The 23,446-nt window shown below is 42.5% G+C and overlaps 1 protein-coding gene across 4 annotated transcripts in view; it reads right to left on the reverse strand.

Moving 5' to 3' along the window:
• The window catches only part of LOC135548745 (P2X purinoceptor 1-like), a 53,911-nt gene that overhangs the window by 15,501 nt on the left and 14,964 nt on the right, over positions 1-23,446 (reverse strand). For all 4 annotated transcript variants that reach the window (XR_010456878.1, XM_064978641.1, XM_064978643.1 and 1 more), the window contains 5 exons: positions 15,877-16,021; positions 12,274-12,345; positions 11,936-12,008; positions 5,953-6,043; positions 5,635-5,715 (listed from right to left, as the gene is read on the reverse strand). Coding sequence is in view for 3 of the 4 variants with exons in the window: in XM_064978641.1 (XP_064834713.1) it covers positions 5,635-5,715; positions 5,953-6,043; positions 11,936-12,008; positions 12,274-12,345; positions 15,877-16,021 (462 nt within the window). In the remaining variant the exon portion in view is untranslated. The remainder of the gene's footprint in view (positions 1-5,634; positions 5,716-5,952; positions 6,044-11,935; positions 12,009-12,273; positions 12,346-15,876; positions 16,022-23,446) is intronic.

Raw genomic sequence — 23,446 nt, forward strand, 5'->3', positions numbered from 1 at the left:
AGTTATTGGGATTGTGGCTGATTAGGGGTGTGTGTTGCATAGGTTTGGCTGCCTGAGGCGGTTCTCAATCAGAGTCAGGTGATTCTCGTTGTCTCTGATTGGGAACCGTATTTAGGTAGCCTGGGTTTCGCTTTGTATTTCGTGGGTGATTGTTCCTGTCTCTGTATTAGTGTTCACCAGACAGGCTGTATAGGTTTTTCACGTTCCGTTTGTTGTTTTTTGTTATTTCATGTATCGTCATTTGTCTATTAAAAACATGAGTAACCAACACGCTGCATTTCGGTCCGACTCTCTTTCAACAAACGAAGAACGCCGTAACAGAATCACCCACCACACACGGACCGAGCAGCGTGTCAACAGGCAGGAGCAGCCCAAAGAGGAGCTGCGTATTAAGGATTTCTGGACATGGGAGGAAATCCTTGACGGGAGAGGACCCTGGGCTAAACCTGGGGAGTGTAGCCGCCCAAAGGTGCAGCAGGAGAAGAGGAAACAGGAGCAGCCCAAAGAGGAGTACAGTATGGACTATACGACGTGGGAAGAAATAGACAGGTGGGCGGCCGACCCAGAGAGAGTGCCGGAGCCCGCCTGGGATTCGCTGGAGCAGTGCGAAGAGGGCTATAGGAGAATGGAGTCGAAAAGAAAGAGACGGCGGCGCAGAGCGAGGCCCCAAAAATTTCTTAGGGGGGGGGGCTCAGAGGGGGAGTGGCTGAGTCAGGAGACAGACCTGAGCCAACTCTCCCTGTTTATCGTGAAGAGCCAAGGAGGAGACCAGAACCGGTGTTGGAGGTGAGCGAAGCAGAGACTGTGAAGGAGTTAATGGGGAAATTGGAGGAGAAAATAATGAGGGAGTTGCTAGTTTGGTGCTTTAGGTACAATATTCGTCCGACGGAGCGTGTCGGGGATTTAATGGCACCTGGGTCAGCGCTCCATACTAGTCCTGAGGTGCATGTTAGTCGGATGGTGAAAAATGTGCCAGCCTCACGCACTAGGCCTCCTGTGTACCTACCTAGCCTTGCACGTCCTGTGCCAGTCCTGCTCTCAGGCTCTCCAGTACACCTTCACGGTCCAGTCCATCCTGTGCCACCTTCACACACCAGTCCTCCGATGGTAGCTCCCCGCACCAGGCTTCCTGTGCGTGTCCTCTATCCAGTACCACCTCCAAACCCCAGCCCTCCGGTAGCAGCTCCCCGCACTAGGCTTCCTGTGCGTGTCCTCGGCCCAATACCACCAGTGCCAGCACCACGCATCAGGCCTTCAGTGCGCCTCGCCTGTTCAGCGCAGCCAGCGCTTTCTCCCTCTCCTGCGCTGTCGGAGTCTCCCGCCTGTTCAGCGTTTCTAGAGCCTTCCTCCTCTACAGCGCTGCCGGAGCCTCCTGCCTGTATGGAGCAGCTAGAGCTGCCAGTCTGCATGGAGCGGCCAGAGCTGCCAGTCTGCATGAAGCAGCCAGAGTTGCCAGTCTGCATGGAGCAGCTAGAGCTGCCAGTCTGCATGGGGTAGCCAGAGCTGTCAGTCTGCTTGGAGCAGCCAGAGCTGTCAGTCTGCATGGAGCAGCTAGAGATGCCAGTCTGCATGGAGCAGCCAGTGTTGCCAGTCTGCATGGAGCAGCTAGAGCTGCCAGTCTGCATGGAGCAGCCAGAGCCGTCAGTCTGCCAGACTCTTCCAGATCTGCCAGTCAGCCAGACTCTTCCAGATCTGCCAGTCAGCCAGGATCTGCCAGATCTGCTAGTCAGCCAGGATCCGCCAGTCGGCCAGGATCTGCCAGTCAGCCAGGATCCGCCAGTCAGCCAGGATCTGCCAGATCTGCTAGTCAGCCAGGATCCGCCAGTCGGCCAGGATCTGCCAATCAGCCAGGATCCGCCAGTCAGCCAGGATCCGCCAGTCAGCCAGGATCTGCCAGATCTGATAGTCAGCCAGAATCCGCCAGTCAACCACTATTCGGCCATGTTCGGCGGGTGGATCATCCCAGGACGCGAAGGGGAGGAACTATGACATTTATGGAGTGGGGTCCACGTCCCGAACCGGAACCGCCACCATGGACAGACGCCCACCCGGACCCTCCCTATGGTTTTGAGGTGCGTTCGGGAGTCCGCACCTTAGGGGGAGGGTTCTGTCACGCCTTGGTCTTAGTATTTTGTGTTTTAGTTAATTAGTTGGTCAGGCCAGGGTGTGACATGGGTTTATTGTTTGTTGTAATTCTTAGTGGGGTTTTTTAGTTATTGGGATTGTGGCTGATTAGGGGTGTGTGCTGCATAGGTTTGGCTGCCTGAGGTGGTTCTCAATCAGAGTCAGGTGATTCTCGTTGTCTCTGATTGGGAACCGTATTTAGGTAGCCTGGGTTTCGCTTTGTATTTCGTGGGTGATTGTTCCTGTCTCTGTGTTAGTGTTCACCAGACAGGCTGTATAGGTTTTTCACGTTCCGTTTGTTGTTTTTTGTTATTTCATGTATCGTCATTTGTCTATTAAAAACATGAGTAACCAACACGCTGCATTTCGGTCCGACTCTCTTTCGACAAACGAAGAACGCCGTAACAATTATAACAAAGCGAAAACAGTTTTTAGAAATGTTTGCACATTTATTAAAAATAAAAAACATAAATACCTTATATGCAAGTATTCAGTCCCTTTGCTATGAGACTTGAAATTGAGCTCAGTTGCATCCTGTTTCCATTAATCATCCTTGAGATGTTTCTACAACTTCATGGAAGTACAATATACTGTACTCTATTGTACTATACTCTACTTTTCTTTACTGTACTGTACTCCTGTATTGTATCGTACTGTTCTCTACTGTGCCTACTCACTGTATTGTACTATTCAAACTTGTGAAACATACATCTATGATAGGTTCAGACATGGTCCAGTCCGGTTCGTCTGTGGACATTAACATCAAGGCCAGGGTAGACTGACCAAATTTCAACTACTTTTCAACATCCGTGGACGTCTGGTATCGTTTGGTGCTCAGTGGTTGAGGATGTTGTATATAGTAACTGGAAAGAGGGGGGCTCATGGGTAGGTGTCAGTAAGAGATGGGAGAGATGACATTAACTTGAAAGTGAGTGAGAAAGACAGAAAGGGAGAGGTTGTCCAGAATAAAAGCTCATTTGTGGAATTTATTTTTTCCTTAATGCGTTTGAGCCAATCAGTTGTGTTGTGACAAGGTAGGGGTGGTATACAGAAGATAGCCCTATTTGGTAAAAGAACAAGTCCATATTATGTCAAGAACAGCTCAAATAAGCAAAGAGAAATTACAGTCCATCATTACTTTAAGACATGAAGGTCAGTCAATGCGGTACATTTCAAGAACTTTGAAAGTTTCTTCAAGTGCAGTCGCAAAAACCATCAATCGCTATGATGAAACTGGCTCTCATGAGGACCGTCACAGGAAAGGAAGACCCAGAGTTACCTCTGCTGCAGAGGATAAGATCATTAGAGTTACCAGCCTCAGATTGCAGCCCAAATAAATGTTTCACAGAGTTCAATTAACAGACAAAGCTCAACATGAACTGTTCAGAGGAGACTCCGTGGTCGAATTGCTGCAAAGAAACCACCAATAATAAAAAGAGACATGCTTGGGCCATGAAACACAAGCAATGGACATTAGACCAGTGGAAATCTGTCCTTTGGTCTCATGAGTCCAAATTTGAGATTTTTGGTTCTAACCGTCGTGTCTTTGTGAGAGTAGATAAGCGGATGATCTTTGCATGTGTAGATCCCAACATGAAGCATGGAGGAGGAGGTGTGATGGTGTGGGGGTGCTTTGTTGGTGACACTGTCTGTGATTTATTTAGAATTCAAGGCACACTTAACCAGCATGGCTACCACAGCATACTGCAGAGATATGCCATCCCATCTGGTTTGCACTTAGGGGGACTAATTATTTTTTTTTCAACAGGGCAATGACCCAAAATACACCTCCAGGCTGTGTAAGGGCTATTTGACCAAGAAGGGGAGTGATGGAGTGCTGTATCAGATGACCTGGCCTCCACAATCACCCGACCTCAATGCAATTGAGATAGTTTGGGATGAGTTGGACCGCAGAGTGAAGGAACAGCAACCAACAAGCGCTCAGCATAGGTGGAAACTGCTTCAAGACTGTTGGAAAAGCATTCCTCATGAAGCTCATTGAGAGAATGCCAGGAGTGTGGAAAGCTGTCATCAATTCAAAGGGTGGCTATTTTGAAGATTCCATATGTATTATTTCATAGTTTTAATGTCTTCACTATTATTCTACAATGTAGAAAATATAAAAATAAAGAAAACCCCTTGAATGAGTAGGTATGTCCAAACGTTTGACTGGTACTGTATGTAGTACACTGATATTTTTTTGACACGGCCATTATCATCCGTGGCGGAGGAGAGAAAGTGTCGAGTGACTTTGATTTGATTTTAGCTGCAGGTGATGTGCAGGACTCGCAGGTGCTATGATTGTAAATACATTTGATCGTGGCTATTGAATAAATATGTCTAAAACGTTTTGTTGTTCATCTGTAATACTTGCCACCTAGCTATTTATGTCATTTATGTATCACTAGCCACTTTAACACTCTTGCTTTGACCATCAGACAAAAGAAAGAGAAAGAAAACAGTTTTGAGCTGAAAAGTATGCCAGTGGAAGAGAGGACAGTAGCAGGTGACCCAACTGTGGTTTGTGACTATTATGATTTCGGTAACGGAATTACAAGGCAAAAGGTAATATTTCTTAAACTTAGAGAAGGCAATCAATGTCTCCAAAACTAAATGTTTTTATTAAGTTGGCTGGTGTAACGTTTGTCATCAGAAGGTGCAACGTGGTAAGTGTTCATGATTCTTTAATTACTCAGAACACCAAACAAAAACAACAAAAGAATAACGAACGTCACGTTCTGCAGGCTTCACAGAGCCAACAAAAAACAAGATCCCACAAACACCAAAAGGAGAATGACAACTTATATGTGATCCCCAATCAGAGACAACGATAAACAGCTGCGTCTGATTGGGAACCACACTCGGCAAAAAACAAAGAAATATAAAACACAGAAATAAAGAAACTAGAATGCTCACCCTAGTCACACCCTGGCCTAACCAAAATAGAGAATAAAAGCCTCTCTATGGCCAGGGCATGACAGCTGGAATCTTTACGTCAACATTGTGTTTCGATGTATTTCTAAGACCCCTAAACCATCTGTTTATCCAGACATTTTTAAGTTGGAAAATGGTTGAAAAGTGTATCTATGCCTTTGTAACGATGTGCGCTGAGAGTTAGGAAGCAAGTTCAGGGAGTGAGTGTTTTAATAAATAAACAACATAATACAAAATAAGAAGCACAACCAACTAACAGAACTGACACAGGAACATTAACAATAATGCCTCGGGAAGGTACCAAAGGGAGTGACATACAGTGGGGCAAAAAAGTATTTAGTCAGCCACCAAGTTCTCCCATTTAAAGATGAGAGAGGCCTGTAATTTTCATCATAGGTACACTTCAACTATGACAGACAAAATTAGGGGAAAAAATCCAGAAAATCACATTGTAGGATTTTTAATGAATTTATTTGCAAATTATGGTGGAAAATAAGTATTTGGTCACCTACAAACGAGCAAGATTTATTAAAAAGGGGTCACTCAAAAAGGGGTGTATAAAAAGGGGTCACTCACCTCTTAACACCATATGCTGGAAAGGTGACAGAGTTTTTGATGAACAGTGTGTAGTTCTCTGCCGACATCAAAAGTGCGGGACTGCACGGAAAACAGTAGAACATAGAAAACGAAGACAAACAAAGCATTAACACATCAAACACACATAGACATACAGAGAGTTCATCTTAAAAAATGGATGAGACCATTTTCCTTTCATAAAATAGCTTACAAATCACTTGGTTCAGTTCAAAGTAACATTCAGTACATATAACAAGTAATACATTATTATAGCTACAGGCTTTATGTGTTAACATAATTTTCAGTGATCCCACATACTCTGGGATTGTGTGGTCATCTTCCACAGGGCACCAGGCTAGAACCTCACACGTCTTGGTTGTGTTCCCCACACACTTCCCCGTCATATGTCCTTGGGGTGGGCGGTGGAGCGGGGTAGCGAGACATAGACATGGAGTAAAGACACATGAGGGATATAGCTTTTCAACATGAAGTATGTCCATTTTTTCTTTCTCCTCGCTACTTAAAATCTTATCTCATTACAGAACACCAAAGGAAACTTAAGTGAGCAAAAAGAGTGCGGAGATATCTCTTTTATCTCTCTGATCTGAAAAGTTTAATTTCCTTCTGCATGAAAAACATTGAAGCTGATGTGGTTCTGAGAGGTTGAAAGGGCTTAGATATAACCCATGGGCATATTGGGACAGTTACAAAATACATAGCCAACCCTTTCAACTTCCTACGTTATATCGGTTCATAATTCTACTGTATAGGCTTATTAGATTGGCTCCTACTACTCCCTATGTATCTGCCAATCTGTCTGCCTATGTCTCTGACTGTGCTTATGACTTGTGTCGATTGCATTTGTCTGTGTCATGGTCGTCCTCCTCTTCATCTGAAGAGGAGAGGCGAGAAGGATCGGAAGACCAATGTGCGGCGTGATATGTGTTCATGTTGAATGTTTTAATTAAAGAAAGAACTGAACACCGAAACACTATACAAAAAAACAGTAAACAAAATAACAACCGTGAAGCTAATGCGAGCTGCGCTGAAACAAGTCATCAACATAGACAATCACCCACAAACAAACAGTGCAACCCAGGCTACCTAAGTATGATTCTCAATCAGAGACAACTAATGACACCTGCCTCTGATTGAGAACCATACTAGGCCGACACATAGAAATCCCAAATCATAGAAAATCAAACAGACTGCCCACCCAACTCACGCCCTGACCATACTAAATAAATACAAAACAAAGGAAATAAAGGTCAGAACGTGACAGTCTGCGAGTTAATGGTTCAAATCAAATCAAATGTTATTAGTCACATGTGCCCGACTACAACAGGTTAAATGCTTACTTACAAGCCCCTAACCAACAATGCAGTTTTAAAAAAGAATAAATAACAATAAAATAACAATAGCGAGACTATGTATAGGGGGTACCTGTACAGAGTCAATGTGCGGGGGCACCAGTTAATCGAGGTAATTGAGGGAATATTTACAGTTGTAGTCAGAATTTTACATACACTTAGGTTGGAGTCATTAAAACTCATTTCTCAACCACTCCACACATTTCTTGTTAACAAACTGTAGTTTTGGCAAGTCGGTTAGGACATCTACTTTGTGCATGACACAAGTAATTTTTCCAACAATTGTTTACAGACAGATTATTTCACTTATGATTCACTGTATTACAATTCCAATGGGTCAGAAGTTTACATACACTAAGTTGACTGTGCCTTTTAAACAGCTCGGAAAATTCCAGAAAATGATATCATGGCTTTAGAAGCTTCTTTCAAGCTAATTGACATAATTTGAGTCAATTGGAGGTGTACCTGTGGGTGTATTTCAAGGCCTACCTTCAACCTCAGTGCCTCTTTGCTTGACTTCACGGGAAAATCAAAAATAAATCAGCCAATACCTCAGAAATAAATTGTAGACCTCCACAAGTATGATTCATCCTTGGGAGCAATTTCAAAACAACTGAAGATGCCACGTTCATCTTTACAAACAATAGTACGCAAGTATAAACATCATTTGACCAAGCAGCTGTCATACCGCTCAGGAAGGAGATGCGTTCTGTCTCCTAGAGATGAACGTACTTTGGTGTGAAAAGTGCAAATCAATCCCAGAACAACTGCAAAGGACCTTGTGAAGATGCTGGAGGAAACAGGAACAAAAGTATCTATATCCACAGTAAAACGAGTCCGATATCGAGGTAACCTGAAAGATCACTCAGCAAGGAAGAAGCCACTGCTCCAAAACCACCATAGAAAAGCCAGACTACGGTTTGCAGCTGCACATGGAGACAAAGATCATACTTTTTGGAGAACTGTCCTCTGGTCTGATGAAACAAAAATAGAACTGTTTGGCCATAATGACCATCGTTATGTTTGGAGGAAAAAGGGGGAGGCTTGCAAGCCGAAGAACACCATCCCAACCGTGAAGCACCGGGGTGGCAACATCATGTTGTGGGGGTGCTTTGCGGCAGGAGGGACTGGTGCACTTCACAAAATAGATGACATCATGAGATAGGGAAATTATGTGGATATATTGAAGCAACATCTCAAGACATCAGTCAGGAAGTAAAAGCTTGGTCGCAAATGAGTCTTCCAAATGGACAATGACCCCAAGCATACTTCCAAAGTTGTGGCAAAATGGCTTAAGGACAACAAGGTCAAGGTATTGGAGTGGCCATCACAAAGCTCTGACTTCAATCATATAGAACATTTGTGGGCAGAACTGAAAAAGCGTGTGCGAGCAAGGAGGCCTACAAACCTGACTCAGTTACACCAGCTCTGTCAGGAGGAGTGGGCCAAAATTGACCCAACTTATTGTGGGAAGGTTGTGGAAGGCTACCCGAAACGTTTGACCCAAGTTAAACAATTTAAAGGCAATGCTACCAATTAAAGTGGTGAACCTAACTAACCTAAGACACGGAATTGTTACTAGGATTAAATGTCAGAAATTGTGAAAAACTGAGTTTAAATGTATTTGGCTAAGGTGTATGTAAACTTCGGACTTCAACTGTACATGTAGGTAGAGTTATTCGAGTGACTGTGAATAGATAATAACAGAGAGTAGCAGCAGCATAAAAGAGGGGGTGGCCAATGCAAATAGTCCGGGGTAGCCATTTGATTAGATGTTCAGAAGTCTTATGGCTTGGGTGTAGAAGCTGTTTAGAATCCTCTTAGACCTAGACTTACCGCTTGCCGTGCGATAACAGAGAGAACAGTCTATGACTAGGGTGGCTGGATTCTTTGACAATTTTTAAGGCCTTCCTCTGACACCGCCTGGTATAGAGGTCCTGGATGGCAGGCAGCTTGGCCCCAGTGATGTACTGGGCCTTACACCCTACCCTCTGTAGTGCCTTGCAGTTTGGAGTTGGCCATACCAGGAGGTGATACAACCCATCAGGATGCTCTTGATGGTGCAGTTGTAGAACCTTTTGAGGATCTGAGAACCCATGCCAAATCTTTTCAGTCTCCTGAGGGGGAATAGGTCTCTTCACGACTGTATTTGTGTGCTTGGACCATGTTAGTTTGTTGGTGACATGGACACCAAGGAACTTGAAGCTCTCAACCTGCTGCACTACAGCCCCATCGATGATAATGGGGGTGTGCTCGGACCTCTTTTTCCTATAGTCCACAATCATCTCTTTTGTCTTGATCACATTGAGGGAGAGGTCGATGTCCTGGCACCACACGGCCAGGTCTTTGACGTCCTCCTTAAAGGCTGTCTCGTCATTGTCGGTTAACAGGCCTACCACTGTTGTGTCATCGGCAAACTTAATGATGGTGTTGGAGTCGTGCCTGGCTGTGCAGTCATGAGTGAACAGGGATTACAGGAGGGGACTGAGCACTCACCCCTGAGGGGCCCCTGTGTTGAGGATCAGCGTGGTGGATGTGTTGTTACCTGCCTTTACCCCCTGGGGGTGGCCCGTCAGGAAGTCCAGGATCCAGTTGCAGAGGGAGGTGTTTAGTTCCAGGGTTCATAGCTTATTGATGAGCTTTGGGGGCACTATGGTTTTGAACGCTGGGCTGTCGTCAATGAATAGCACTGACTCAGCGTTAGGTGTTCCCTTTGCCCAGGTGGGAAAGGGCAGTGTGGAGTGCAATAGAGATTGCATCATCTGTGGATCTGTTAGGGCGGTATGCAAATTGGAGTGGGTCTAGGGATTCTGGGATAATGGTGTCGATGTGAGCCATTACCAGCCTTTCAAAGCACTTCATGGCTACAGATGTGAGTGCTACGGGTCAGCAGTCATTTAGGTAGGTTACCTTAGTGTTCTTGGGCACAGGGACTATTGTGGTCTGCTAGAAACATTTTGGTATTACAGACTTGGACAGGGATAGGATGAAAATGTCAGTGAAGACACTTTGCCAGTTGGTCAGCGCATGCACGTTTTAGTGTTATTTGCCTCGAAGCGAGCATAGAAGTAGTTTAGCTCGTCTGATAGGCTTGTGTCACTGGGCAGTTCTCAGCTGTGCTTCCCTTTGTAGTCTGTAATGGTTTGCAAGGCCTGCCACATCCGACGAGCGTCGGAGCCGGTGTAGTACGATTCGATCTTAGTCCTGTATTGATGCTTTGCCTGTTTGATGGTTCATTGGAGGGCATAGCGCGATTTCTTATAAGCTTCCGGGTTAGTGTCCCGCTCCTTGAAAGCAGCAGTTCTAGCCTTTAACTCAGTGCGGATTTTGCCTGTAATCCATGGCTTCTGGTTGGGGTATGTACGTACAGTCACTGTGGGGATGGCTTCGTCGATGCACTTATTGATGAAGCTAATGACTGATATATTGTACTCCTCAATGCCATCGGAAGAATCCCGGAACATGTTCCAGTCTGTGCTAGCAAAACAGTCCTGTAGCTTAGCATCTGCTTCATCTCATCACTTTTTTATTTACCGAGTCACTGTTTTCATTTTTGTTTGTAAGCAGGAATCAGGAGGATAGAATTATGGTCAGATTCACCAAATGGAGGGTGAGGGAGAGCTTTGTACGAGTCTCTGTGTGTGGAGTTTTTTTTCCCTCTAGTTGCACATTTAACATGCTGATAGAAATTTGGTCAAACGGATTTAAGTTTGCGTGCAGTTTGCCTAGTCCCCGGCCACTAGGAGCGTTGCCTCTGGATGAGCGTTTTCCTGTTTGCTTATGGCGGAATACAGCTCATTGAGTGCGGTCTTAGTGCCAGCATTGGTCTGTGGTGGTATGTAGACAGCTACGAAAAATACAGGTGAAAACTCTCTAGGGAGGTGAACAATACCTCGAGACTTCCTTAGATATCGTGTACCGGCTGTTATTTACAAATATACATAGTTCGCCACCCCTTGTTGTACCAGTTGCCTCTGTTCTATCTTGCCGATAGAGCGTATAACCAGCCAGCTGTATGTTGATAATGTCGTCGTTCAGCCATGACTCCATGAAGCGTAAGATATTACAGTTTTTAATGTCCCGTTGGTAGTTTAATCTTCCTCGTACGTTGTCGATTTTACTTAGCTTGTAGAACGGAAGGCAGTGGTTGTGTGCAAGTATGCATAATATGTGTGTGTGGGACTCTGTTTGCATGCTTTAATAGAATGGTGAGCCAAGGCGCTCAACCACCCTGCGTCATGTTGCTAAGAACATGGAAATATCTGAAATCAAGCATACTTTTTCTTCTTGCATGCATGACTTTGGGCAGGGAAACACTGATGATACAACCTGAACACTTATCTCCCAGACAAGGTTTTTTGCTCTCTGACAAGTGAAACCGTGTCCCATTTTAATTTATGTTAAACAACACCTGATTCTGATTACAAGTAATTAGAATCCAATACATACAGTAGTAATAATTGAACAAAGTAAAGGATAGACTACGAAGGACTGAATTATTTGCACTGAACTCACATCCCTTTGTTGTTTATCCCTTATTGTAGTTATAGATGGCCAGTGTGAGTAGTCAGGTGGGTAGGGTTGTGGTAGTGGCAGTGAATAATGGTTAGTTTGGCTAGGTAGGTAGTGAAGAGGGTTAGTTAGTGCAGTGTTTCTCAACCTTTTTATACCAGGGACCGACAAGCTATGGCCCTCTTGTGTCAGGGACCGGTAAACTATACCTCTTCCTCATTTGGAGGACAACCTGCTAGCACTGTAGAACTGACTATATTAGTGTTCAGTTAACCATCTCAGGAACTGGCCAGGACCGGCCAGCAATGTGCCATGAACCAACGCTGGTCCACCGACCAGAAGTTGATAAACACTAAGTAAGTGAGTGGGACTGTGTCACACTGTCACACTGCCACACTGCCATGCCGTCAGGACTTTACCATGTCCCGTACGTTCTATTATCCCTCTTTCACAGTCTGAGTCAGAGTTGCAGAGATACCTGGGTTCTGTGAGCTGAAACACAGGAAGGAGTTAGAGTCAATGTGTGTGTGTGTACGAAACATGATAAAATAGGTCAATAAGACTGTTTAGACCACATTTTCCTGATTGATGATCTCTGTGCAAATGTATTATAATTTTTCTTCTCTACATGCATCTCACAATGAAAGCAGATGAGCTGATATGATGTACTTTCCATTTTGAAAATACATTCATGTCAGAAAGATATACAAAGAGATACAGAAAATCCAATAAATACTTTTGAGATGAGTTGACATACCTCAGGACATTTTCCCATCTTCTGACCTTTGGTTATAATGTAGTTGGTCATCACCACAAAAGATGAGTCTCCCTGAGGTACGAGAGAGAAAAGCCCCATTTACACCTGGTTCTAACTTGCGTCCTTTGTTCTTATCTTGTCCACATTCTGATTGTGCCCACATTTTTAGACAGTTGTTGACAATCAAAATACACATCCAGAGGTAGTCAGATACGCATTGTGTCTGGATATCTTACAAGTGTAGACAGATCTGGACAGAAAAACTATTTAAAATCTTCATTATTTAGCCCTCTGAAATCATTGACAGGTGGTAGCATTGACTGATTACATCAATATGTCTTACAATAAATAAATAAATATTATTTTGAAGAAATACCTGTGAAATCATTTGCATAAAGGAAGTAACCAGTAAATGCAGACACAGTGGAGAGATAACAGAAACATTTCTGGAAATGTGGGCATAATCATGTAGACAAGTTCAGGACAAAGGACCCATGTTAGCACCATGTAAAAACAGGGCTAGAGAGACAGAGACACAGAGAGATTATAATTGTATCTTTAAATGTGACAATCATACAGTTTGAAGCCATTTGTTTTTCTTTAGTATTATAGCCACTATTGTTATTGTTGTCGCTGTTGTTTTCATAATTATTATTGTATCACTTCGCCGTGCAACAGAATTACTGAATTACATGAAGGTGCAGTCGAATAGCGCTGGTCTGAGGGACTTTTTCTTGTTCTAGTAATTGCATTTCTATGACCCTCGCTCTCCTGTTTCATTCTATTGGCCTTCTCTCGAGTCTCGACCAGGATGTCGTACATGTTAATGTAAACTAACTCATATGTAGAAGCCATATAAAGCACAGGACATGTGGCCCTGAATTAATAAGGACTGGTACTGGAGCCTTCCTGCCTGGGTAACAGCATTAGATGGCATCAGACCTAGGTTCAAATACTATTTGACGCCATTTAGCTATGCTTGATTGACACTTTATCTGTGCTTGATTGAGCTTCCCTGTTGCAAATCAACAGCAAAGTCTAACATCTCCAAAGTACAAACCCCAGCCACCTGACACTCCAGGCAGGCTAAAGTAGTATTTGAAAGATCTTAAATAGTATTTCAACACAGGTCTGGATGGCATGCTTGTGTAATTCGGTCACATGATGCTAAGTAAATGACTTGTGAACACTTCGGGAAGTGGTTATTATCATGCAAAGACAGATGTTATTACATCGATTCCTGTTACGGAAAGTACCACAATGGCATCTACAGTGGGGCAAAAAAGTATTTAGTCAGCCACTAATTGTGCTAGTTCTCCCACTTAAAAAGATGAGAGAGGCCTGTAATTTCATCATAGGTACGCTTCAACTATGACAGACAAAACGAGAAAAGAAAATCCAGAAAATCACATTGTAGGATTTTATATTAATATATTTGCCAATTATGGTGGGAAATAAGTATTTGGTCACCTACAAACAAGGAAGAAGTTACCTGTATTAATGGCACCTGTTTGAAATTGTTATCGGTATAACAAACAGTCACACTCCAAACTCCACTATGGCCAAGACCAAAGATCTGTCAAAGGACACCAGAATCAAAATTGTAGACCTGCACCAGTGGCGGCGCTCCTAGTGGCCGGAGACTTTAATACAGGGAAACAAATCAGTTCTACCAAATTTCTATCAACATGTTAAATGTGCAAAATAATTCTAGATCACCTGTACTCTACACATAGAGACACGTACAAAGCTCTCCCTCGCCCTCCATTTGGTAAATCCGACCACAACTCCATCCTCCTGATTCCTGCTTACAAGCAAAAATTAAAGCAGGAACACCAGTGACTCGGACTATAAAAAAGTGGTCAGATGAAGCAGATGCTGAACTACAGGACTGTTTTGCTATCACAGACTAGAACATGTTCCGGGATTCTTCCGATGGCACTAAGAAGTCACCACATCAGTCACTGGTTTTATCAATAAGTGTATCGAGGACGTCGTCCCCACAGTGACTGTACGTACATACCCCAACCAGAAGCCATGTATTACAGGCAACATTCACACTGAGCTAAAAGGTAGAGCTGCCACTTTCATGGTGCGGGTCTCTAACCCAGAAGCTTACAAGAAATCCTGCTATGCCCTGCGACAAACCATCAAACAGGCAAAGCGTCAATACAGGGCTAAGATTGAATCATACTACACCGGCTCTAACGCTCGTCTTATGTGGCAGGGCTTGCAAACTAACATCTATTTTACGCTGCTGCTGCTCTCCGTTTATCATATATGCATAGTCACTTTAACTACACATTCATGTACAGTACATACTACCTCAATTGGGCTGACCAACCAGTGCTCCCGCACATTGGCTAACCGGGCTATCTGCATTGTGCCCCGCCACCCACCACCCGCCAACCCCTCTTTTACGCTACTGCTACTCTCTGTTCATCATATATGCATTGTCACTTTAACCATATCTACATGTACATACTACCTCAAATCAGCCTGACTAACCGGTGTCTGTATGTAGCCTCGCTACTCTTATAGCCTCTCTATAGTATATAACCTGTCTTTTTAATGTTGTTTTATGTCTTTACTCACCTATTGTTCACCTAATACCTTTTTTTCACTATTGGTTAGAGCCTGGAAGTAAGCATTTCACTGTAATTCGGCGCTGTTGTATTCGCGCACATGACAAATAAACTTTGATTTGATTTGATATATTTTGATAACGGACAAGGTCATCTTCAGGTAGATACCTTGAATAAGTTAACAGATACCATATATTATGACAATTTGTTCTTAACTGACTTGCTTAGTTAAATAAAGGTTAAATAAATAAATAACAGACAAGGTAATCTTCAGGTAAAGACCTTGAATAAGTTAACATATACCATATATTATGATAGCAGACAAGGTCATCTTCCGGTAAATACCTTGAATAGGCAAATAGATACTCATATAAGATCACAGGCTGTATAATCTTGTGTGTTTGACCTTCTTGCTGTTTTTGGTCATTGATCTCCTTACTCCTAACCATCAGTCGAACTGGTTGGTTCTGAATTAAATAGACCCATCATGGCCACACCCCTCAGAGTAAACAGTAGTGTCTTCTTTGTATCTCTTTATTGCTTAGTCACGGTCAACATGAGCTGACTACACTTAGGCAAACAATGTCACTGTGTTTACAGAGACTCTTCTGCTTGTCTCTGTATTTGCCTAATGTGTGTGCAGGATCAGGATGCGTGCAAAGGAACCACTGATGAAAGTTAGGTACAGTTTCACTCTCACACCTGTGTGTTGACAATGATATCACGATACCACAGTTCATCTTCTTCACCTTCTTCATTTCCTCCTTCTTCTTCATTCTGTCAGACACCATCTGTCTGACTTCCCTGCTTGAACCTCGCTGTAGTACTTTATTACGCATTGGTATTGCACTAGTATTACAGCACACTGGTAGATGTACTGTGAGGCTCAGTTCCTAGAGGGTGTAATGATATGTGACCTTTCAGGTCATTCATTCAGTTTCTCACTCATTACAGTACGAGTGTTGTTCGTCAACACACACAGCCACCGATTCAAGGAAGATATTAGCCAATGACCCACCTGTTCAGGGAAGACGTAGTCGACCATGTCCCAGACCCTCTCCTCTCCATCCACGTTGGTGTAGCCCACCCCTTTCATCTTCGTAAAGACAGAACTCACGGCCGTGTCTGTCGACTGGTAGCCTTTCTCATAGATAAACACCCAACTGGATGGAACAGAGGATACCATAAATCAGTCAATAGATCAATCAAATGTATTTATAATGCCCAAACAGTTGTCTCAAAGTGCTTTACAGTAACCCGGCCTAGACCCTAAAAAAGCAAGCAGAAGCACGGTGGTGAGGGAAAAGTCTCTAGCAGTCAGAAACCTTGAGAGGAACCAGGCTCATACAGTACTAGTGATTTCAGCATCTGAGATATGAAACCACAGGCAAGGGCAAAGATCCATGAGTATTGCCAGCATTTCTCGACAACCGTTTTCAAATTATGCCAGATTATCACCAGATGTGACGTGGTAGGTGGCAGTGATGTGCTGAGCTTCAAACCTGTCTCATTATTGATCGTTTGAAATTGTAATTTAGCAATCAATTAAAAGAAGGAAGCAAACTTAAAGAGATACCAGACTTAGAGAATTGCATTGCTAAATCCTATGATATGCTAAGTCAACAGGCAAAGCAGGAAAGAGCAGTACTCTCCTCCAGCGAGACAGAGAGGTTGTGGCCGACCAAACGTTCTATCACAATGGACGGTTAGACTGAAGAAGGTTACCCAACAATATTCAAAGACGACAGAGCTGCTTTGGAAAACATGAACGAGCAATTGAAAAAGCTGGATTTGCTCCCTGGAGCAATAGCAGAAAAAGAGGGCCTCGAAGTATCGGTGGAGTCTTATAACAGCTTAATACATCAAATAATGGCAGAAAATGAAACACTCCATGCCACAAAACTACAGGATGATAACAAATAAATGAGGGCTGCAATTCTAGATATCAAATGCAGAAGCATGAGGCACAATATTGTTATAATAGGGGTGGAGGAAGAGAAAAACAAAGACTACTTGAAAGAACAACTCAGGATGACAGAGCACGGTAAAATGTGGATTACCAAAGGGCCCACCGTTTTGGCAGGGAACAGACCCGACAGACCGAGACCTATTGTTGCAAGGTTAACCCGTTACAAAATTAAAGTGACAGTGCTGGGAAGAGGAAGGGACCTGAAGGATATAGCAGCGGGAAGTAGTTTGGGGGTGGGAAAATAAATAAACATTCTGATTTTTCAGGGGGTGCTGCAGCATGCTCAGCACCTCTACTTCCCACGGCTATGCGGAAACAATTTATCTATCAATTAACAATATTCTTGAGAGATCGTGGACAGTAGACGGGTTCTTTCCCCTATTCTTAAACACCACAGGGCCAGAAAGTGCACCTGGTGTTGGACAAGCTCTACATTAACAACCAGCTCTTCAGGGCCTCCAAGATAACAACCTGGTTGTGAGTAACCCTGCAATGCTGATCCAGTCATTCCAAATTAGGCCTACAACACGATATCCCTATTTTGTTTATCTCTCTTCCTCATGACGAGCAACCCCATGATGCCAGTCATCCAATATGCTGTAATAGAAATAAGGCCATGCTCAGAAGAAAAAAGTGTGTCCTCCCTCATAACCGCCACTGACATTTATAGATTAAGATATGTGGAAAAAGGCACTTCTGTCATGGGCAAAGAAATTCAAAAGGGGTGATGATATTAATTAATAATAATTTTGAGCCAAATGTGCAAACTGTCCAAACAGATCTGCAAGGAAGGTGGATCCTTTTGAATATGCTATTGAACGATAAACATATTTGGATAATTCATCTATATGGTCCAAATAATGTTGATCCACAATTTAAAAAAAGATTTCTAACAATCTATTGAGCTCACAAGCAACAAACAATCCTATTATTATGGTGGGAGATTATAACACGGTTTTAAGTACTTCAATGGACCATAAAGGAAATCACACTACAAACTATCACCCTTATGCACTTAAGGAGATAACAAATATTATGGGCACATTAGACCTGGTGGATACATGGAGGCTAACAAACCCGAACCTAGTGAGATATACTGTACATGGAGGAGGCTTAATCAATATTATTATATTATATTATTATTATTATTATTAATCAAGCTAGTTTCCTTCTCACTGGCACCAAAAGTAAAAAATAAAAATAAAAGTGTTGATAGGAGACAATGCGAACCATCATCTAATTGGCCTCCACATAACTCTTACAGAATTTCACTGGCACCAAAAGTAAAAAATAAAAATAAAAGTGTTGATAGGAGACAATGCGAACCATCATCTAATTGGCCTCCACATAACTCTTACAGAATTTCCACTTGGTATTGATATTGGAAATGAAATCAAAGCCTACTGGAGGACAATTTGCTCTTAACTAATACAAAATATTTTAGAACTGACATTTTCCTGCACGACATAGGCACATCCGATCCCCTTATTGTATGGGACACTTTGAAATGTACCTTTAGAGGCCAATTAATTCAATATTCTGTCAGGACCCGGTTACGAACCTGGGTCTCCGGAGTGAGAAACAGTCACTTAACCAACTGAGCCACGAATAGTCAGCAGAACCCAGAAGATGAGGCAGACACAGCAGTACTTAAGACGGTGTATTTAATAAAGTAAAAAGGAGAAGTCCTTCAATACAAAAATGGTAAATCCAAAAGGTGGTAGGAATAGCACAAAAAAGCCTTAAGAGATACTCAAAAACAAAAACAGAATTCCACAAGAGCATCCACCGGAATCGACAAGAATACACAGAACACTAGGGCTGGGTGCTAACATACAAACACAGAGCACAGAACTGAGGGAAACTAAGGGTTTAAATACAATCAGGGAAAACGAGGCACAGGTGCAAATAATAATGGGGAACAAGGGAAAAAACACAAGGTCAAAAAGCACAATGGGGGCATCTAGTGACCAAAACCCGGAACAACCCTGGCCAAATCCTGACATATTCATCTTTAAAACAAAAGCAGCTTTGGTTAAAAGAGATCAGACTAACAAAGGAAATAGTGGAACTAACAGGACAGGTAGATAGCAATAAAAAAAACTGTACTATAGAGGAAAAACAAAAAAAACTGGAGGGATTTATTTAAGAACGATCAAGTGTAATGTATTACAAAAATAAAGCAAACTGGATGGAAAATAGTGAAAAATGCACAATATGTTTCTTGAATCTCCATCGTAGAAATGCAACCAAAAATAATTTACAGAAACTCATCACAAATGACAGAATCATCCATGATTCACCAAATTATAAGAGTAAGCTAAGTTTTTTTTCCAGTCTCCTCTATCTCCACTGAAGGATGTTTAATTGTAAGGATTTTTTTCCCTAATAATAATTATCATGTCAAATTATCAATTGTACAGAAAATACCTATTGTGAAGGCCAATTTACAGAGGAGGAACTTCTTGAGGCAATTAAACCCTTTCAGTCTGGAAAAACCCCAGGGCTTGATGGCATACCAGTAGAGGTATATCAAACCTTTTTTATGTACCTTATTAGCATGTTTTAACTACTCCTATAAAAATGGTAGACTATGAAGGTAAGAAGGTCTGATTTCACTATTAACAGGACCCAGGTGGTAAGTATAAAGATCCAGTCCATTTAAAAAACTGGAGGCCTTTTACACTTCAATGTGTGATGCAAAAATACTTGTGAAATGCATAACGCATAGAATTACTTATTTTGCACATCTTCATAGTGTGCAAAAAATACCATAAACCTTATCTTGCAGTGTGATTTAATTTGAAACTTTTCTTCAACAATGTGCGTCATACAGAGGTGATTTACTAAACTAAAGACGGTTTAGTAAACTGAGACATATATAAACAGTCTCCTCTTTATAACTCACATTGTTGAAGAAAAGTTTCAAATCACACTGCCAGATTATAATGATGTTTATGGTCATTTTTGCACAATTATTTTAGTACTATCTTCACACAGACTGATGTATAGGACTCTCTCACAGCAGTGAGAATTAGGCAGAAACACAGTAATCCCAACGCAAGCTGGCTATCATCAGGTGATGTTGAATTAAGGTAGTATTAAAAGGACAATCAGCAGTTGCTACATCCATAATTAATGATATGTGCCCATTGATTATTGAAGAATATAATTTGTAAATTCCTCATGGGCCTAGTTCAACTGTCGTACCCCATCAGAACCCAAAATATAATGTTGTTTTACGCCAAAGTTTGTAAACGATGTAAATGTAAACAAACCCTATATAGCCTCAAAACATGGTTAAAACTATAATTTTGATATCATGGATGGTCAGACCTTGTATCCATAGATCTGTCTATGAATTTGAGAGTGGTTACATTTCTCCAGCCCCGTACCTCAGCTTTTTACTGAATCAGAGGCGGGGAGGATGCTTTGTTAGTGTTTCTACTGCTGATTGCCGCTTTAAAAAGTGCCTTTGGGTGATATTAAGTATTATTCCCACGGTTATCATTGCAGGGTGATGCAAACCAAATTCCAAAGGTTGAGTACTGAATGACAATCTATTCCCTAAATAGTGCACTACTTTTGACCAGGGCCCATGGGGTTTCCAGACTCCAAGGGAGTGAATGCATAGAATGTTAAGAGGTGGGACGGAATGTATGGAATGCATGACAATGAAATTATTACATAGTGTTACATGCACATTTATCTGCACACACGGGTGAATAAACCTTAACTATATACCAGGTTATTAACCTATTTGGGTTCGTATAGTAGCATTATCTGTCTGTCTTTCTCAACCTACCTTCTCCAGAATGATGGACACCAGCTTGTGAGCAAGAGAATTAACAGGTAAGTAGATGATGTCATAGGGCTATACGTACGTACGCTGGTATAATATAAAAGGACAAATAAAACAAGTACAGATGTTATATAAATGACATATAAAGTAATAACCCTCTGGCATCAAGCCCCAGAGACAGGATGTTACACACATCTACAACTCCCTGCCACTGCCTTACAGCTAAAGTCACAAGTGTCGCACACACACACACACGTGCACACACACAGCATTGTTTGGCTGTAATTAAACTTTAAAGAATTAAAGAACCTGGTACGTTTCAACTGGATGTTTCCGTCAGGCTATGACTACAAATCCTATCGCTGTTGTTGTTTCTGAATGATAATTAAAGTCCACATAGAGAGAAACGTAAGAACAGACACATTAGAAGAAACCAAAGCGTGAAATGAGGAAAAGCATTTTCCACTAGAACAATCTAAGAAAGATCTGTATCTGTTCTGTGTCCCAAGGCCTGGCAGAGAGAGAGAGAGACCGACAAAGTCAGACAGACCATGCGACAGATCTTTTTGATGTGTGATTGGCTTTGTGGTTCTTGCTGAGCACACTGTTTTTCAGACAGATTTCTTTTGAGTCGCCCTACTTCTATTAAGGCCCATAGCCGTCTGATCCTGTGTGGCTCAGTTGGAAGAGCATGGCACTTGCAACGCCAGGGTTGTGGGTTTGATTCCCACTGGAGACCAGTACAAAAATGTATGCATTCACTACTGTATGTCGCTCTGGATAGATGCCAATTTATGCTTGATCTGAAAATGCTGGGGGCACCGTATGGATGGTGCGACACAATTGCAGAGCCTCCGGAGGCATGCAGAGGTCAAATTGAGCTCCATGCCGTGTAACACCCAAATCTTGTGACATTGCTGAGAGCTCCGCATAACTCCACATTGACATGATTGGTTGACGGTAGGTGGGGGTGGGAGGTCCTATATAAACACAAACCCACTTCCTTGACAACTTCCTTCACAACAGCTCAAAGCCAGTAGGGCTCTGATTAAGAGAGTCCTGGACAGGTTCCTAATCACCACCCCCCCAACCACAGACAGCACACATAACACATACAGTTTGGACAAGCACAGGGTCAAGCTGCAGTGCAGCGTCCCTGGATGGAGAGCAAGTTCTGGGGTTAAGGGCCTTGCTCAAGGGCCCAACGGTAGGGGAATGTCTTTAGGATGTAAAGAAAGAACAAATTTATGAGGTATTATAATTATGGTATGACTGAATCTGCCAAGCTGAGCGCATTTAAGTTTCTCTAATGTGTTTTCAACAGAGAATGAACTGTTGAAATTTCACATGCCTTTCTGGCATTATCTCAAGGAGGAACATCTCTGAGAAATAGCAGTGTAGCTGTGAGTTTACCCATGTTTGATTGTTATCTGTGTGAGCATATGCCTCAGCCTGTTCATGTCCTGTAGCTCCTAAAGTCCAGATGCCTGAAGATGTATACAGACACACAAAACACACACACACACACGCTTATACACACACAAAGTGTAAACAAATCCTTTGTTTTGTTGAGACATAACACAGTCTGTCTTCTGGTGCATCTCCAGTAAGAAAGTACAAAGTACAACATGAAAGTCCAAAGAATTCATCCTCCTTCCACAACACTGATTCATCACACTATTTTCAAACCTACATGTGGTAGCAAGTCTGCAAGCTAAGGAGAGGATTGGTCCAATGTGACTATCTATGTGAACAAGTTTCCCAATATGCAGTAATGTTGCATTACCCAAGACTGGTGATAAGAGGGATGTCTTCAGCTGCAGCTAATCTCGAGCTCCTTGTTCCTTATATGCTCACAGTATACAATATAACATGCCAGCAGCTGTTCCATCATTCTTCACTATTCCTCAAGATAATTAATTCAGCTGCCACAACAGCCAGTCACAAGAAAGTTCCTGTATGTACATCCTGTATGCAAAAAGTGAATAGTATGTGAATAGTATTAGAAGCTTCTGACAGGCTAATTTACATCATTCAAGTCAATTGTAGGTGTACCTGTGGATGTATTTCAAAGCCTACCTTCAACCTCAGTGCCTCTTTGCTTGACATCATGGGAAAATCAAAAGAAATCAGCTAAGAGCTCAGAAAAAACATTGTAGATCTCCACAAGTCTGGTTTAACCTTGGGAGCAATTTCCAAACGCCTAGAGGCACCATGTTCATCTGTACAAACAATAGTACGCAAGTATAAACACCATTTGACCACACAGCCATCATACCGCTCAGGAAGGAGACGTGTTCGGTCTCCTAGAGATGAACGTACTTTGGTGTGAAAAGTGCAAATCAATCCCAGAACAACAGCAAAGGACCTTGTGAAGATGCTGGAGGAAACGGGTACAAAAGTATCTATATCCACAGTAAAACGAGTCCTATATCGACATAACGTGAAAGGCCGCTCAGCAAGGAAGATGCCACTGCTCCAAAACCGTCATACAAAAGCCAGACTACGGTCTACAACTTTACATGGGGACAAAGATCGTACTTTTTGGAGAAATGTCCTTCTGGTCTGATGAATCAAAAATAGAACTGTTTGGCCATAATGACCATCGTTATGTTTGGAGGAAAAAGGGGGATGCTTGCAAGCTGAAGAACACCATCCCAACCGTGAAGCACAGGGGTGGCAGCATCATGCTGTGGGGGTGCTTTGCTGCAGGAGGGAATGGTGCACTTCACAAAATAGATGGCATAATGAGGTAAGAAAATGATGTGGATATATTGAAGCAACATCTCAAGACGTCAGTCAGGAAGTTAAAGCTTG

Source organism: Oncorhynchus masou, chromosome 11, assembly GCF_036934945.1.
Source record: "Oncorhynchus masou masou isolate Uvic2021 chromosome 11, UVic_Omas_1.1, whole genome shotgun sequence".
Lineage (NCBI taxonomy): Eukaryota > Metazoa > Chordata > Actinopteri > Salmoniformes > Salmonidae > Oncorhynchus > Oncorhynchus masou.